Here is a 16229-nt window from a genome sequence, read left to right on the forward strand (position 1 = left end):
GCCCTAACACAGGCATAGTGAAATAAGATTTGAGGTGGTGAGGACCAAGAATTTGTATTTTAAAATGACCTTAAGTTTTTCTCATGCACATCAGTGTTTGAGAATAACTGGAATAGAGAATGCAGTGGATTGGAGAGACATTAGTAGTGGTAGGAAAGAACTAGTTGACATTAGAGACCTTAGGAGGACTTTAATTAACCAATATGGTAAGCAGAGAGTGGATTTTAAATGGGAAGAAAAGATCTAAAACTAAGCCACTTGTAAGGATTTTTAGTGCTAATCTAACTCAAAACACTTTGGGCCATGCAATTAGGGAAGATTTTTAACATTTATTTTTAAGAAAGTTCTATTTGAGTCTAGGGTAAATTGAGGACTATATTGTAATTAAACTTTAGAAAGAAGTAACTTTTAGCTACTATTCTGTTGGAGCTTTTTTTTAATGTATATTTATTATATATATATATTTTTAATTTATATTTTGAAATCTTACTCTAAACTGTGTGTCCTAAATAAATAGTATGTAAATACACTATTTATTGATGGCTATGCCTGACTACTTTAATAAAGAGTAATCTTTTTGAAGCCAAAACAAAATTAAGTATAAATTTTTCATTTTTTTTGTCAGCTGTGTAAAATCTAGTTTTATGACCCACAAACAAAATATGACCATTTGCATTATTTCTTCCACTTAATTGTAATGTGCTCCAAGGACATAAGAATACACCACAGGTGCTAAATTTGGAAATCCAGATCATTAGGTTCCCAATAAGTAAAAATGGTTCTCGTCTTGTATTTTTAGGTTCCCAGATTGTGATGAGCCGTATCCTCGACTTGTGGATCTGAATTTAGCTGGAGATCCTACTGAAGGAGCCCCAGTGGCAGTGCAGAGGGACTATGGTTTTTGGTGTCCCCGAGAGTTGAAAATTGATCCTGATCTTGGCTATTCTTTTTTGCACGTGCGTGATTGTTCACCTCCTTGTCCAAATATGTACTTTAGGAGAGAAGAACTTTCATTTGCTCGATATTTCATAGGATTGATTTCAATCATTTGCCTCTCTGCCACATTATTTACTTTTTTAACTTTTTTGATTGATGTCACAAGATTCCGTTATCCTGAAAGACCTATTATATTTTATGCAGTCTGCTACATGATGGTATCGTTAATTTTCTTTATTGGGTTTTTGCTTGAGGACCGAGTAGCCTGCAATGCATCTAGCCCTGCACAATATAAGGCTTCCACAGTGACACAAGGATCTCATAATAAAGCCTGTACCATGCTTTTTATGGTACTCTATTTTTTTACTATGGCTGGCAGCGTTTGGTGGGTAATTCTTACCATCACGTGGTTCTTGGCAGCTGTGCCAAAGTGGGGTAGTGAAGCTATTGAGAAGAAGGCATTGCTATTTCACGCCAGCGCGTGGGGCATCCCTGGAACTCTAACTATCATCCTTTTAGCGATGAATAAAATTGAAGGTGACAATATCAGTGGCGTGTGTTTTGTTGGCCTCTACGATGTTGATTCATTGAGGTATTTTGTTCTTGCACCCCTCTGCCTGTATGTGGTAGTTGGGGTTTCACTTCTCTTAGCCGGCATCATATCCCTAAACAGAGTTCGAATTGAGATTCCATTAGAAAAGGAGAACCAAGATAAACTGGTGAAGTTTATGATCCGGATTGGTGTTTTCAGCATTCTTTATCTTGTACCACTCTTGGTTGTAATTGGATGCTACTTTTATGAGCAAGCTTACCGTGGCATCTGGGAAACAACATGGATACAAGAACGCTGCAGAGAATATCACATTCCATGTCCATATCAGGTAAGGGAAACCTTGTTCTAAATTTCAGAATATGTGGCAGTGAAAAGAGCTAATCTTAGCTGATTGTTTTTTTGTTGTTGTTATTTTGTCTTTTTTTAACTCTTCATGAATGACCTGTACGTTAAAATTTTAAAGTGAAGATAATGAACAAATTTACTGTAGTAAGAATGTCATACACGTGTTTCTATAAACATTTTCCTTTTAAAAGATGACTTTTACAAGTCCAAGCTGTGGGCTTTTAAGCACTTTACTTCTGTTATCCCAAAATAGTTGCTTGTTGATTATTTAGAAGTCTGCAGGTTTGAGGGGAAGTTGTTGATTAAAAGGCAGTGTCTTTCTGTGGAAATTTTACTGATATTCAGAATAAGGATTGTTTTAACAGTTTTGCAAAAAAAAAAAAAAAATAGGACACAGTTGTACAAACAAGTTCATCTCTTAAATAGTCTTGGTTTTTCTTTTTGGCATACTGAAGTGTTTTACCTTTGAGTTTAAAGAGATCAAATAATCATAGAATCATAGAATTTTAGATCTAGAGAGGACTTTAGAGATTATTTATTCAGGTTCTCTCTATAATTTAGAGTTCTTAAACATCTGTCTCATTTGAGGCTTAGAATTACTAAGTGACTTGTTCACACTCCGCTTGGATTTAGTTCTAGGAGAGGAAATGGAACAAGGAAAGCAGTTTAGAGGGATTGATGCTAAGTATTTATCTCTCTCATCTTAAAACCTCTTTAGAACCTATGCTCCTAGCTATTACCCTCTCTTCTTTCTTTTAAGACAAGTTTTCTTGAAAGATTGCCTCCACTTGGTGTCTTATGTTCATTGTGCTCCAGCTTCCCCGTTCTCAAAGTGCACCAGCCACCCTTTCATCTCCCCCAACCCTTACATTTCTCTAATACCTTTTAAATACCTTTAAAGTACTTATGCATTATAGATAACTTACGTTTACTTGTCTCTTTTCCCTACTAGACAGTGAACTCTTTGAAAGCAAGAACTTCTTTTTCATATTTTTTGAAAGCACGTTCTGTAGGTTAGTAGATGATGGCATTGAGAATGTGAATGTGTAGATTGAGAAGCAAAGACTTTTTAAAAATAAATTTATTTATTTCATTTATTTATTTTTGGCTGTGTTGGGTCTTTGTTGCTGCATGCGCGCCTTCTGTTGTGGCAAGCGGGGGCTACTCTTCGTTGCGGTGCACAGGCTTCTCATTGCGGTGGCTTCTTTTGTTGCGGAGCACGGGCTCTAGGCTCGTGGGCTCAGTACTTGTGGCTTGCAGGCTCTAGACCCACAGGCTCAGTAGTTGTGGCGCATGGGCTTAGTTGCTTCATGGCATGTGGGATCTCCCTGGACCAGGGTTCAAACCCGTGTCCCCTGCGTTGGTGGGCAGATTCTTAACCACTGCCCCACCAGGGAAGTTCGAAAAGACTTTTTTTTTAAAATACATATATTATATATATTTTTTTCATATATTATTTTTATAAACTTATTTGTTTTCATTTTTGGCTGTGTTGGGTCTTCTTTGCTGTGCGTGGGCTTTCTCTAGTTGTGGCGAGCGGGGGCCACTCTTCGTTGTGGTGCGTGGGCTTCTCATTGTCATGGCTTCTCCTGTCACGGAGAGCACAGGCTCTAGACACACGGGCTTCAGTAGTTGTGGCACGTGGGCTCAGTAGTTGTGGCTCGTAGGCTCTACAGCACAAGCTCAGTAGTTGTGGTGCATGGGCTTAGTTGCTCTGTGGCATGTGGGATCTTCCCGGACCAGGGATCGAACCTGTGTCCCCTGCATTGGCAGGCAGATTCTTAACCACTGCGCCACCGGGGAAGCCCCGAAAAGACATTTTTTAAGAAATGGTAACAGTGGTACTGCAGACAAGGAGTGTGTGATTAGCACATAGTCAATGCTCATAAATATTTGATGACTGAGAATGCCAATTCCCCCTTTTTTATTTTGTGGTATAAATAGTCCAATACAAAATTAATTTTATTGTATAAATATTAGCTACTGGCTTTTAAAAAAACAACTCATAATTGAAAGACCAGAAAAAATGAATAATTGAAATTGTATTACACTTCTTGACAGAATTACTTATTAAAACTCTTAATGTGAGGTTTCAGACCTGAAGCTAAGTAATCAAATTTTGCCCCTAACGAGAGTGAAAGAGATGGTTGAATTACATTGTGCGCTTCTCAATATAAGGTTTCTAGGATTCCAAATATATATTGTCTTAGGGCTATTGAACAAATAATGTCTCGCTCTGAAATAATGATCTGAAACATACCAAACCTCAAACATGTAAATTAGTAAATTAGAATAGTTGGGCTGCTGCTATTTTCAAGACATTCCTAGAATTCTTTTAGCATCTTTAGAACCAGTTTGAGTTGCACAAAAATGTGTGTGTATGCATCTCTTTATAGTCATAGGTTAAAAGTGATTTTTTATTTCCAACTTACAGAAATAATGTTGGATTTCCAACATCCTAAAAAGAATAGAGAATGGTATAATAACAGTAGCATAGTTATTAAGCTGTAAAGTCTGGGTTAGGAATACTGGCTTCATATCTAACTCTCATTATTTACTAGTTTTATAACCTTAGATCAGCTTCATCTCTCTCTACTTCAGTTCCTCATCTGTAAAATGAGTAATAGAATCTAATAGTAATGAAAGAGTAATCATATTAGATACAAATAGTAGTAGAATCTGTCTACTAGGGTTGTATTTAGGAGTCTACATGCAAACACTTAGAAGAAGAGTGCCTTCTACATAATAAGTGCTCAAATGTTAGCTCTATTGTTCATTTTTTTCATTTATTGTTGCTGCTGTTATTGATATGTATACACACACACATACATACATATATAAATGTTTTTTTAAACCATCCAATACCAAACTTTAGGAAATGCTATATTTGTTTTAAGTTTTTGAGAATATGCATGCCGATATGTGTACCACTAACTTGTCCATTTTAACTGCAGTAATCTAATGTATAAATATACTGCTGTTTGTTCACTCATTATTTTGTTGATGGACAGACATATAGTTTTCAAGTTTTTTTGCTGTTGTAATACCTGTCTTCCTTGTACATGACCAAGAATTTCCATGGGCTGTATACCCAAAAGTGTAATTGTGGAATTGTAACATATGTGCATCTTCAACTCAAGTGGTTATTTTAATTTACACTCCCAGTATAGAGTATGAATTCCCCATTTCTCCCCATCTTGGTGTTCTCAGGCTTTTAGCTTTTTGCCAACCTTTGAAACAATGTCTCAGGTCTATCATGATTTTTATTTCCCTTATTCCTCATAAGGTTCAGTATGTTTTCATATTTTTATTGGCTATTTGGGGTTTCTCTTCTGTGATTTGCCTGTTTGTTACTGTTGTCCATTGCTCTGTTAGGTTATTTGCCTTTTGTTGTTTTAATTCTTTGTCAGTTGTTTGCATTGCAGGTATCTTATTCTGCTCTGTACCTTGTCTTTTCACTTTGTGTTTTCTTTGCCTTTTGTGTTTTAAGAAATCCTTCCCTGCCTCTCAAAGTCATAAAAATGGTCTGCCATATTTTTTCTAGCAGTTTTTAAAATTTGATGTTTTGATTCATAGCTCTAATCCCTTGAAATTTATTTTTATGTATGTTATGAGTAACATAATTTTATTTTTTCATATGAATAAGCAGTATGCTTTTTGCACCATTTATCAAATAGCCCATCTGAACTGTAATGCAACGGCTATAGTATACAAGTTCCATTTTTAGGCTCTCTCTTTTGTGCACTGGTCTGTTTGTATAACCTTGTAACAATTCCACATTTCCTCTACCTTATTCGTCTTCAAAATTATTTTAACCATCTTGGCACTTTTCTATATGAATTTTAGAATAATTTATCCATGAAAAACACTTTGGATTTTTATTGAAATTGTTTTAGGTTTTAAATGAATCTGGGAGAAATTGCTATCTTTGTAATACTGAGTTTTAGTATCTTTTAGTTTCTTTCTTTATGTATGTATTCATTCATTTGTTCATAGGTACCATACAGTTTTTGTTGCAGTTGTGAATGAGGTCTTTTCTGTATTACACTTCTCATTTGGTTATTGCTGGTGTACAAGAATGCCACTGATTTTTGCATATTGACCTTATATTGAGCGTCCCTGCTACACTCTTCTGTTAGTTCTAACTGCATATCGGTTCTCTTAGATATTCTTTGTAGAAATCCTCTTGTCTGCAAATAAGGACAAATTCATATCTTGTTTGCTTTCCAATTCTTATGTTTTATTTAAGATTTTTCCATCTATACTCATGAGTGATATAGATTGTGGTCATTTTGCTTTTCTTGCCCTGTCCTTTTCCTTTTTGGTGTCAAGGTTATAATAGCTTCATAAAATGAGGTTTTTTTCTTCTATTCATTGAAACAGTTTTTACAATAAATAGGGTCTGTCTGTTCTTTGAAAGGGCTGGTATATCCTCCTGTAAAAACCCTCTGTTGGGCTTCCCTGGTGGCGCAGTGGTTGAGAGTCCGCCTGCCGATGCAGGGGACATGGGTTTGTGCCCCAGTCCGGGAAGATCCCACATGCCGCGGAGCGGCTAGGCCCGTGAGCCAGGGCCTCTGAGCCTGCGCGTCCGGAGCCTGTGCTCCGCAACGGGAGAGGCCACTGCAGTGAGAGGCCCGCGTACCACAAAAAAAAAAAAACCTCTGTCATGGTATCTTTGAAGTAAGGAGAGAGAAGTTTCATCTTTCTCAACTGAAATTCTGCACCCATTAATCAGTAACTCCCCATTCCTCCCTGCCTCCGAGCCTTTGGCAACCATTTTTCTACTTTATGTCTCTATGAATTTGACTACTCTGGGGACCTCATATAAGTGGAACTCAAATACTAGAATTTTTTTTTAAATAAATTTATTTATTTATTTGTTTTTATTTTGGCTGTATTGGGTCTTCGGTGCTATGCGCGGGCTTTCTCTAGTTGTGCCGAGCGGCATCTACTCTTCGTTGAGGTGCACAGGCTTCTCATTGTCATGGCTTCTCTTGTTGTAGAGCACGGGCTCTAGGAGCGTGGGCGTCCGTAGTTGTGGCACGTGGGCTCAGTAGTTGTGTCTCACGGGCTGTAGAGTGCAAGCTCAGTAGTTGTGGCGCGTGGGCTTAGTTGGTCCGCGGCATGTGGAATCTTCCTGGGCCAGGGGTTGAACCCGTGTCTCCTGCATTGGCAGGCGGATTCTTAACCACTGTGCCACCAGGGAAGGCTTCAAGTACTAGAATTTTAATACTAACTTTCATTCAGAATTTTACTTTAGGGGAATCTTATATAGACTTTTGAATTGAGCATTAGAGATGTTAAATTTCTATTTGAAGTAATATCCATACATAATTGAACAAGATTTGCTATTACTGAGCATACCTAAAAGAATGCTTAGCAGGTTCTGATGATAATTCCTAATGAGAAGTTTTTAAAATGTGTTAAGCAATGATGTTATACTTGAGGTAGCCTCCTCGGGTGACTTAGAGAACGTAATATTTGAATATATATTCACTTGAAAATCAGTGAGTTTGCTTTATAGTCATTTCTTATAGTACTGAAGCTTTAAAACATTTGAAAAATCAGCTTGTGAGGTAGTTGATCACATTGTTTCAAAATACCAATTGGGTTTAATGTAAATTGCATGTATTTAAGTCCATAATTTGAAGAAAAATGGGCTTGTGTAAAGTATTTTAAAATATTTAAAATGAGTGTCCTTGCTGAAAACAGAAATTTGCTGTTTGGATTTTAAAATACTTTGTACCAACTGTTTTTTCAAGAACAGTCTATTTTAAAAGTGCATATTAAATGAAACTTGAGACAGTAATATTTAATGCCTGAATCAAGAATTAATTGTGAAATGTAGCTTGAGTTTTCAGAATAATGTATATTTCACAGTTTAAAATCAGTAACGTTTATTCCTAGACTGTGTTTCATCTTATATGTTAATCATTTATTTATGTATTTATTTATTTTTATGTATTATTTAAATAACACATTAGTAATTTTCCAGGTACTTAGCGTTCTTTTTCTCTTTTTTCTTTAAAAGTAATTCCCTTTATTTATTCAGGGGCTTCTAAGAGGCTCAAAGCATTTTATGAAAGAGTTTACAAGTTTCAAAGTTTGTTGATATTTCTGGAAAACCATTCACATGTAAAATACTGGTTAAAAACATGAGCTTTGAAGTCCTGTCTCTAACACTCTGAGCCTCAGTTTCCTCGTGTAAAATGTAGGAAATAGTACGTTAAATATAGTAATATCTACCTCATGGGTGGCAGAGAAGATTAAATGAGAAAATAAACTTCTCCTACTAGAGTGCCTTGCACAAAGAAAAATTTCAGTATTCTGTTGTTACAAGTACATAATTCCTGAGGTTTAAAAAAGGATTGTTCTTAAACTCTGTACTAGAATCATCATTTTTTTCTTTAAACATTGATTTTCAAAAAAACATGTTTCCTTTCCTAAAGTGCCCCTTCATTTTTTTTCCATCTCTTTTTATCCATCTTATCCAATGCTGTATATCTCAAGGAATTTTGATACTAGAACCTGTGTTTCAAAATATAAATAAATGTGTTAGCATAATAGAAGCAGCCTAAGACTGTCAAATTCACATTAGAGCCATTTGTAGAATTAAAAAAACATTATTTGTGTGGAAAACAAACAAAAAAACATTATTTGTATTCTTTCAGCCACACAAGGCAACCCATCTGTTGTTTATCTAATCTTGACTCAGAAACGTACAAAAATAGCAGAATAACATCAAATCTAACTTAACAATTTTAGCTTCATTTTCTGATAAGAGTGTTTCCCTTTACCAGACAATTCCAAAAGGAATCAGCATCGTTTATGAAAGGACAATACGGAAATGGGTGTGTTTTGCAGTTCCAACATTACTGACAACAAATAATTCTGTATAAAATATATAGTACATACTACTAATCATTTTTTATGCTACTAATCTTTAAAGTGGTAAATATCCTGCCTGTGACTTCCTAGCACCAAATTAATTTTTCCTCAAAATTTTTTAGTGTCTGTAATAGAGGGAAAGAGTGAGAATTCCTGAAAAAATATTCTAAGTCTCTTGTAGGAAAATATTTTAAAATAATATATTTTAGAAATATAGAATATTAAAGAAATTTATTTAAAAAACTATTCATACTATTATGTACAGGTTGTAAAATGCTGTCAAATGGCACTTTGGGATAATTTTTTTTTTTTTTTTTTTTTTTTTTGCGGTACACGGGCCTCTCACTGTTGTGGCCTCTCCTGTTGCGGAGCACAGGCTCTGGACACACAGGCTCAGCGTCCATGGCTCACGGGCCCAGCCACTCCGCGGCATGTGGGATCTTCCTGGACCGGGACACGAACCCGCGTCCCCTGAATTGGCAGGTGGACTCTCAACCACTGCGCCACCAGGGAAGCCCAAATATTAATATTTTAAAACATACAAATTGCTATTATCTTGGCGTCTGCTAAACAGAATAAATAGCCTAAGCCATGAGTTCAATTTAAGTCTTAACTGCAGATATATCTGGTATAAAATGGTTTACACATGTTTAGAAAAAAATTCAGTGTACTTGCCACAGTCTACAGCAGGGCACAGCAGACTTCCTCTGTAAGGTCATATAGTAAATATTTTAGGCTTTGCCAGCCGTGTGGTTTTTGTCGGAACTACTCAGCTCTGCTGGTGTAATGCACAAGCAGCCATAGACAATATGTAAACAAATGGAAGTATTCCAATAAAGCTTTGTTTACAGTAACGTAATTGGGGCAAATTTGGTTTGTAGGTTGTAGTTTGCCAACCTGTGAACTACAGCAAGCATTATTCTCTATCACCTTTGAGAATTCCTTCATAACAGTGGTTCTCTATCACCTTTGAGAATTCTTTCATAACCTCTGGCACTTTTCTGTCCCATGGAAATTGTCACTGTTTCATTCTCATTACTGAGTTTTGAGGATCATCATTTTACTGTATCACATAATGGTATTAAAAATATTCAATAAAATCTGGTATTATATCATGATAATAAAATAAATTCTAGTACATCACTATAATAAAGACATGCCAATAAATCTTATTTACAGTTGTCTTTGAAGTCATCACCACACCAGTTTAAAGAAATAATTTGAGTAGTTTATGGGAACAGTAAAATAGAAGCAATAATCCGAGAAGCTTCTAGTTATTAAGTATGTTCTATGTATCAGGTCCTGTACTTAGCAAATTTATACACATTATTTCCTTTAATCCTAACAGTAGCCCACTAAGTTAGATTGTATTCAGTTTTATAAATGAGGAACTGAGTCTCATAATTATATACAACCTATCCAGATTCGTTTTTTTTTTTTGGCTGTGTTGGGTCTTCGTTGCTGCGTGCAGGCTTTCTCTAGTTGCAGTGAGTGGGGGCTCCTCTTCATTGCAGTTTGAGGGCTTCTCATTGCAGTGGCTTCTCTTGTTGTGGAGCACAGGCTCTAGGCGCATGGGCTTAATAGTTGTGGCATGTGGGCTCGGTAGTTGTGGCTCGTGGGCTCTAGAGCGCAGGCTCAGTAGTTGTGGCGCACAGGCTTAGTTGCTCCACGGTATGTGGGATCTTCCCGGACCAGGGCTCGAACCCGTGTCCCCTGCATTGGCAGGCGGATTCTTAACCACTGCACCACCAGGCAAGCCCCAACCTATCCAAATTCTTACAGTAAGTGCTAGAGCTGGGGTGTGAATTGTATTTCTGATTCCAGAGACTACTAACCACCTACCTGATCATGTCAAATGTGAAATCTTCCATTTTATTTCCTCTACTGAATCACAAACATTCTATCAGTGACTTTTTAAGCTGTGTTAAGGTCATTGAGTTCATTAATATTGTAAGTTCGCTGAAGAAAGAGCTAAGAAGTTTGTCTTAAAGTAGAACATTAGGAAAATAATAAAATACACTCAGGTTTCTTCAGACAATATGACTTCTGACAATAAGTCTGAATAGGAGCATCAACAATTAAAGTCTGAACCAGTAAAATCTGGAAAGAACACACTCTTTGAGGCATCACAGGTCTTACATACTCTTTGGGAAGATCTCCAAAGAGTCCTCCAGTTCAAAAATTATTATGAATTGGAACCAGCACAATAAGGAGCTAGGGCTCGTCAAACAGAGTCAATTAGGTGGATGAGACGGGAAAGGTAACTGAAGTGTGGTTGCTAGCGGTGGCGGAAGTTGAGACTTGGGCCAGCTGGGAAGTTGAGAAAGGGAGCCAGAACTCCCTTGCTAGCCTAAAGCATCAGGGTCATAGGCTGAAGTGTTTGCAGGTTAGTTGTACCTCCTGGCAATCAGCTGGAACAAATTCTTTCTCCAGGATTCCCACTGACTGATTAACCAAATAGCTCACAAAATAAAGACACCAAACACATGAGAAAACAAGCCACTATGACTGAGAGTCATTGGATATAGCAACATCAAACTTAGAACTGTAGATACTGAAATTGTCAAAACTGAATAATAGATAAGTGTGTAACATTTATGGAAATAACAGATACAGTCACAAAGATTACAGATCTACAAGAAACTACTTGGAATAGAAGATTTTTAAAAACTTAAGCATCTAGAAAGATAATTTTTGAAATATACTCAATTGATGAATTTCTGAAATATAAAACAGCAGTTTAGACTGCTGTTTGAAGAGAAATTTAATGAACTAGTAGTAGGTGAAAATAAAAGGTGAAAGTAGGTGAAAATAAAAGTAAGAGAGACAAGGAAAATATGAAAGTGATGTTAAGAGAAATGGAGGACAGAATGAGAAGGCCTAATAGGAATATAATTAGAGTCCCAGGAGGGAGTTCCAGGAGGAGGGAATTGAGAAAATGTAGGAGAGACAATATTTCAAGAGATAATGGCTGCAAATATTCCACAACTGCTAAACCTGTGCATTCACAGACCAAGGAGGTTCTATATACCACTAGCAGGATAAATCAAAAGAAATCCACACTTCAGTGAAACTGTAGAATGCCAAAGATAGGAATCTTGAAAACAGTCTCAAAAAAGGACAGATCATCTAAAAAAGACCAACAGGTAGAATGACAACAGAGTCCTTAACAATAACAGTGAAAGCCAGAAGATGATATGTTATCTTTTAAATGTTGAGATAAAAAAACTTTTCAGGGACTTCCCTGGTGGCTTAGTGGATAAGACCCCACACTCCCAATGCAGGGGGCCTGGGTTCGATCCCTGGTCAGGGGACTAGATCCCATATGCATGCCGCAACTAAGGAACCTGCCTGCCGCAACTAAGACCTGGTGCAACCAAATAAATAAATATTTAACCAAACTTTTCAACCAGAATTTTGTACCTTGTAAAACTGTTGTGGTAGACCTGGGGATGCATTTCCAGATGCCCTTTAAAGAAAGGCATGCTGCTCAGCTGCAGGGAGTGGGGTCAGCAGACACCCTTCAGGTACAGAGAGCTGCTTTATCTGAGGTCAGGCCATATCTGGGGTGGCCTGCAACCAGCGATTGTTAGGTGGGCTAAGAAGGCCTGGCCATTGGCCCAGCATGGGACCCTCTGAAGGTCCTTACTCACTCCACAACTCCTTACCAGTTTGGCAAAAGGCTTTTCTGAGAATGCACAGCAGGTCATTTTCTTCTGCCCAATCCTGCTTCCACTCTTTCCTTCACAGATACTGTTCCCTAATAGAGACCTTGAACTGCAAACTTCATCTTTGCATGTTCTGGGAAACTCAAATTTGTTCTCAAAAACAAAGATGTAATAAAGCCATTTACATATAAACAAAATGAGTTTACCACCAAAAGACTTGTACTAAAAGAACTTCTAAAGGTTATATTTCAAGAAGAATGAAAATGATCTCATAGATAGTAAGAGATGCAAGAAGGAATGATGAGGAAATAAAGTTGTGAACATATATATACAGCTAAACAAATATTGTTTCTATAAAATACCAGTAACAATGTGTAATTTGGAAATACATCTAAAATCCTGTAGAAAAAAAAATACAGCAAAATGTATATATAGACCAAAATTGGGTTAATGCTATAATCAGCTGCATCAGATATCAATTGATGATCTAGAACTCCTGACAGATGCCCTCCCCACCCCCCTTTTATTACTCTTCTCATAGGCCTCTTGTTCTTTATGGTTTTTTAAAATTCTGATTCTGTTTTTTAATTTAATTTTTTGAATAGGTGACTTGTAATGTTTATAATGTTAAAAATATATATTGTGAAGCATTATTCCTACTCTTGTTCCTCATATTCTCAATTTTCGCCCCCTCTCCATCTCTACCAGTAACCACCATATATGGTTTCTTGTTTGTATTTCCAGAGTTTGTTTTTCCATAAGGTTGTTTTGAGAAGTAAGTCACAGTATACTTAAAAGAGTCCAGGGCTTCCCTGGTGGCGCAGTGGTTGAGAGTCCGCCTGCTGATGCAGGGGACACGGGTTCGTGCCCCAGTCCCGGAAGATCCCACATGCCGCGGAGCGGCTGGGCCCGTGAGCCATGGCCGCTGAGCCTGCGCGTCCGGAGCCTGTGCTCCGCAACGGGAGAAGCCACAGCAGTGAGAGGCCTGCGTACCGCAAAAAAAAAAAAAAATTAGAAAGTTTGGTTGTGCCTGTATTTCCTAAGATGCAAATTGTTTTATTATTTCAAGTATTGTTGAATGTGAGATTAGTTTTTTCTTTTTTTTTGATTCAGGTATAATTGACATATAACATATTAGTTACAGGTATACAACGTAATGATTCAATATTTGTACTTAACAGATGTAAGATTTGCAAATATTTTCTCCCATTCAGGAGGTTGCCTTTTCATTTTGTTGGTAGTTTCCTTTGCTGTGCAGAAGCTTTTTAGTCTGATGTAATCCCACTTGTTTATTTTTGCTTTTGTTACCTTTGCTTTTCGTGTCAGATCCAAAAAATCATTACTGAGACTGATGTCAAGGAGCTTGCCACCTATGTTTTCTTCTGGGAGTTTTATGGTTTCACCTCTTATGTTCAAGTCTTTAATCCATTTTGAGTTTATTTTTGTGTATGGTGTAAGATAGTGGTCCAGTTTCATTCTTTTGCATGTGGTTGTCCAGTCTTCCCAACACCATTTATTAAAGAGACTGTTCTTTCCCCATTGTGTATTCTTGGCTCCTTTATCAGAAATTAATTGACCATATATGCACTGGTTTATTTTTGGAGTCTATTCTGTTCAGTTGATCTATGTGTCTGTTTTTGTGCCAGTACCATATTGTTTGATTAGTGTAGCTTGTAATACAGTTTGAAATCAGACAGCATGAATGATGCCTCCAGCTTTGTTCTTCTTTCTCAGGATTGCTTTGGCTGTTTGGGTCTTTCGTGGTCCCATACACATTTTAGGATTTGTTCTATTTCTGTGAAAAATGCCATTGGAATTTTGATAGGATTGCTCTGAATCTGTAGATTGCTTTGGGCAATATGGATATTTTAACAATATTAATTTTTCCAATCTATAAGAATGGAATATCTTTCCATTTATTTGTCTTCAAATTTTTTTCTTTAATATCTTATTTTCTTGTTGTAAATCATGAGATTACAGGACAATTTTGTGGAGTTTCAAAGAACTTATTTCTGAACATGGTCTGTCCCCTAAATAGTTTTTCCGGGCTGAGGAAGTGATCTTTTTTTTTTTTGCGGTACGCGGGCCTCTCACTGCTGTGGCCTCTCCCGTTGCGGAGCACAGGCTCCGGACGCGCAGGCTCAGTGGCCATGGCTCACGGGTCTAGCCGCTCCAAGGCATGTGGGATCTTCCCGGACCGGGGCACGAACCCGTGTCCGCTGCACCGGCAGGCGGACTCTCAACCACTGTGCCACCAGGGAAGCCCGGAAGTTGATCTTTTGTTGTAATGCTTAGGAAAGTCTAAGCCATGTTTTCTGTTTCATTATTCTATACTTAATAACAAACTAATTTTTAAAATTTTTACTTGTTACTCTTCAGTCATATATAGAAGAGAGAATGGAACTTTTCAATATGATTTACCTTTAATTTGATTTGGTTTGAGGAAAAACAATAGTTTATTACTTTAATCCAAAAAAAAAGGTTATGCTTTTCACAGATGAATGAGCATCATTATCCTTTGAATTCTGATTAAGAGTTTTCTGTGTGCATCAAGATTAAGCATAAATTCTACAGAGTTTTAAATTATTTGTTTCCCAGTTATTGCATCCATTATTGTAAAGTATATGTGTGCAGAATAATGTTCCATTTTCTAGCTATTTCTAGTTCTTAAGATTAAAGTGACATAAGAGTAATGATCATTTTTTCCCTCAGTATAATTAGGATGAAAGTTCAAGATGTTGTCCTTTGCTTAATCAAATGTAACTTCTGAAGAAGTAGAATTTTGTTTCATAATGTCATCAAAGCATAGGAATAGAATTGAGACAACTATGATTTCTGTGTTCATTTTAAGTTCTTGAGTGAATTTTGGCTTTAAGCCTTTTCTTACCTAATTTGTGAGTTTTCCATGAGGTTAATTAAATAATAGACACAATATATCCAAATGTCATGATAAATCTTTGAGATGTTAATATTCTATGGTTATTCTTCTGGGTATATATGCTCTGTACCAATTCCTTTCTAATCAGACACACTCTCCTTTATTTCCTGTCCATTTACTGAAGCCATTTTCTCATCTTCCCTGACTAGTCTGTCACTTGGAAAGTTGTGTGTCCCTTAAATAATGGGATAAAAATTTGTTCTTTAATCATTAAATTTTATTTTTTATTTATCTAAAAGTTGACATCACCCAGAATTTTACAGCAGTCATTGGTAAAGTTAATTAGGATCTAAATTGTTTACCTTTCCTCATTGCCATTAGCCATTCTTGAATTTAGAAGAAAGCATTCTTTTAAGGTAGTCTTTGTGTTTGGAAAAGAAAATGAGATTATTTGCAAAATATTTGAAATGTGGAGTTTGTTTTATCATTTCATCTATTGGTTGAAGGAAAGCTTGAGAATTGAAATACCAGCTTACTATACATATTTTTCACAGGGTTACAAATAAATCAGTGGGCCAAGGATGGCAGAAGATAAACTTAGAAGTAAAAGGAAGGAAGATAGATTGATAAAGATCTAGTTAAAGGGGTGAATTACTAATTAGTTCTCTACCCTACCTAGTGCCAATTTAATTTCAAAATTATTGCCTCTCTGAAAGGAACAAAGTATTTTGAAATTATAGGAGCCTTGACTTCCTTTTTTTGTTGTTGTTGTTTTTTGGCGGTATGCGGGCCTCTCACTGTTGTGGCCTCTCCCGTTGCGGAGCACAGGCTCCGGACGTGCAGGCTCAGCGGCCATGGCTCACAGGCCCAGCCGCTCCGCGGCATGTGGGATCTTCCCGGACTGGGGCACGAACCCGTGTCCCCTGCATCGGCAGGCGGACTCTCAACCACTGCGCCACCA

The 16229-nt window shown here is 37.0% G+C and overlaps 1 protein-coding gene across 2 annotated transcripts in view; it reads left to right on the plus strand.

Moving 5' to 3' along the window:
• The window catches only part of FZD3 (frizzled class receptor 3), a gene marked incomplete at its 3' end in the record, with an annotated part of 92620 nt that overhangs the window by 36766 nt on the left and 39625 nt on the right, over positions 1–16229 (plus strand). Inside the window, exon 4 of one of the 2 annotated variants that reach the window (XM_082842218.1) lies at positions 800–1817. In XM_082842218.1, the coding sequence (XP_082698344.1) occupies positions 800–1817 (1018 nt within the window). The remainder of the gene's footprint in view (positions 1–799; positions 1818–16229) is intronic. The other variant, XM_082842219.1, reaches the window with a different exon arrangement.

The sequence above is a fragment of the Leucopleurus acutus genome (assembly GCF_964270905.1).
Source record: "Leucopleurus acutus genome assembly, chromosome: 7".
Classification (NCBI taxonomy): Eukaryota; Metazoa; Chordata; class Mammalia; order Artiodactyla; family Delphinidae; genus Leucopleurus; species Leucopleurus acutus.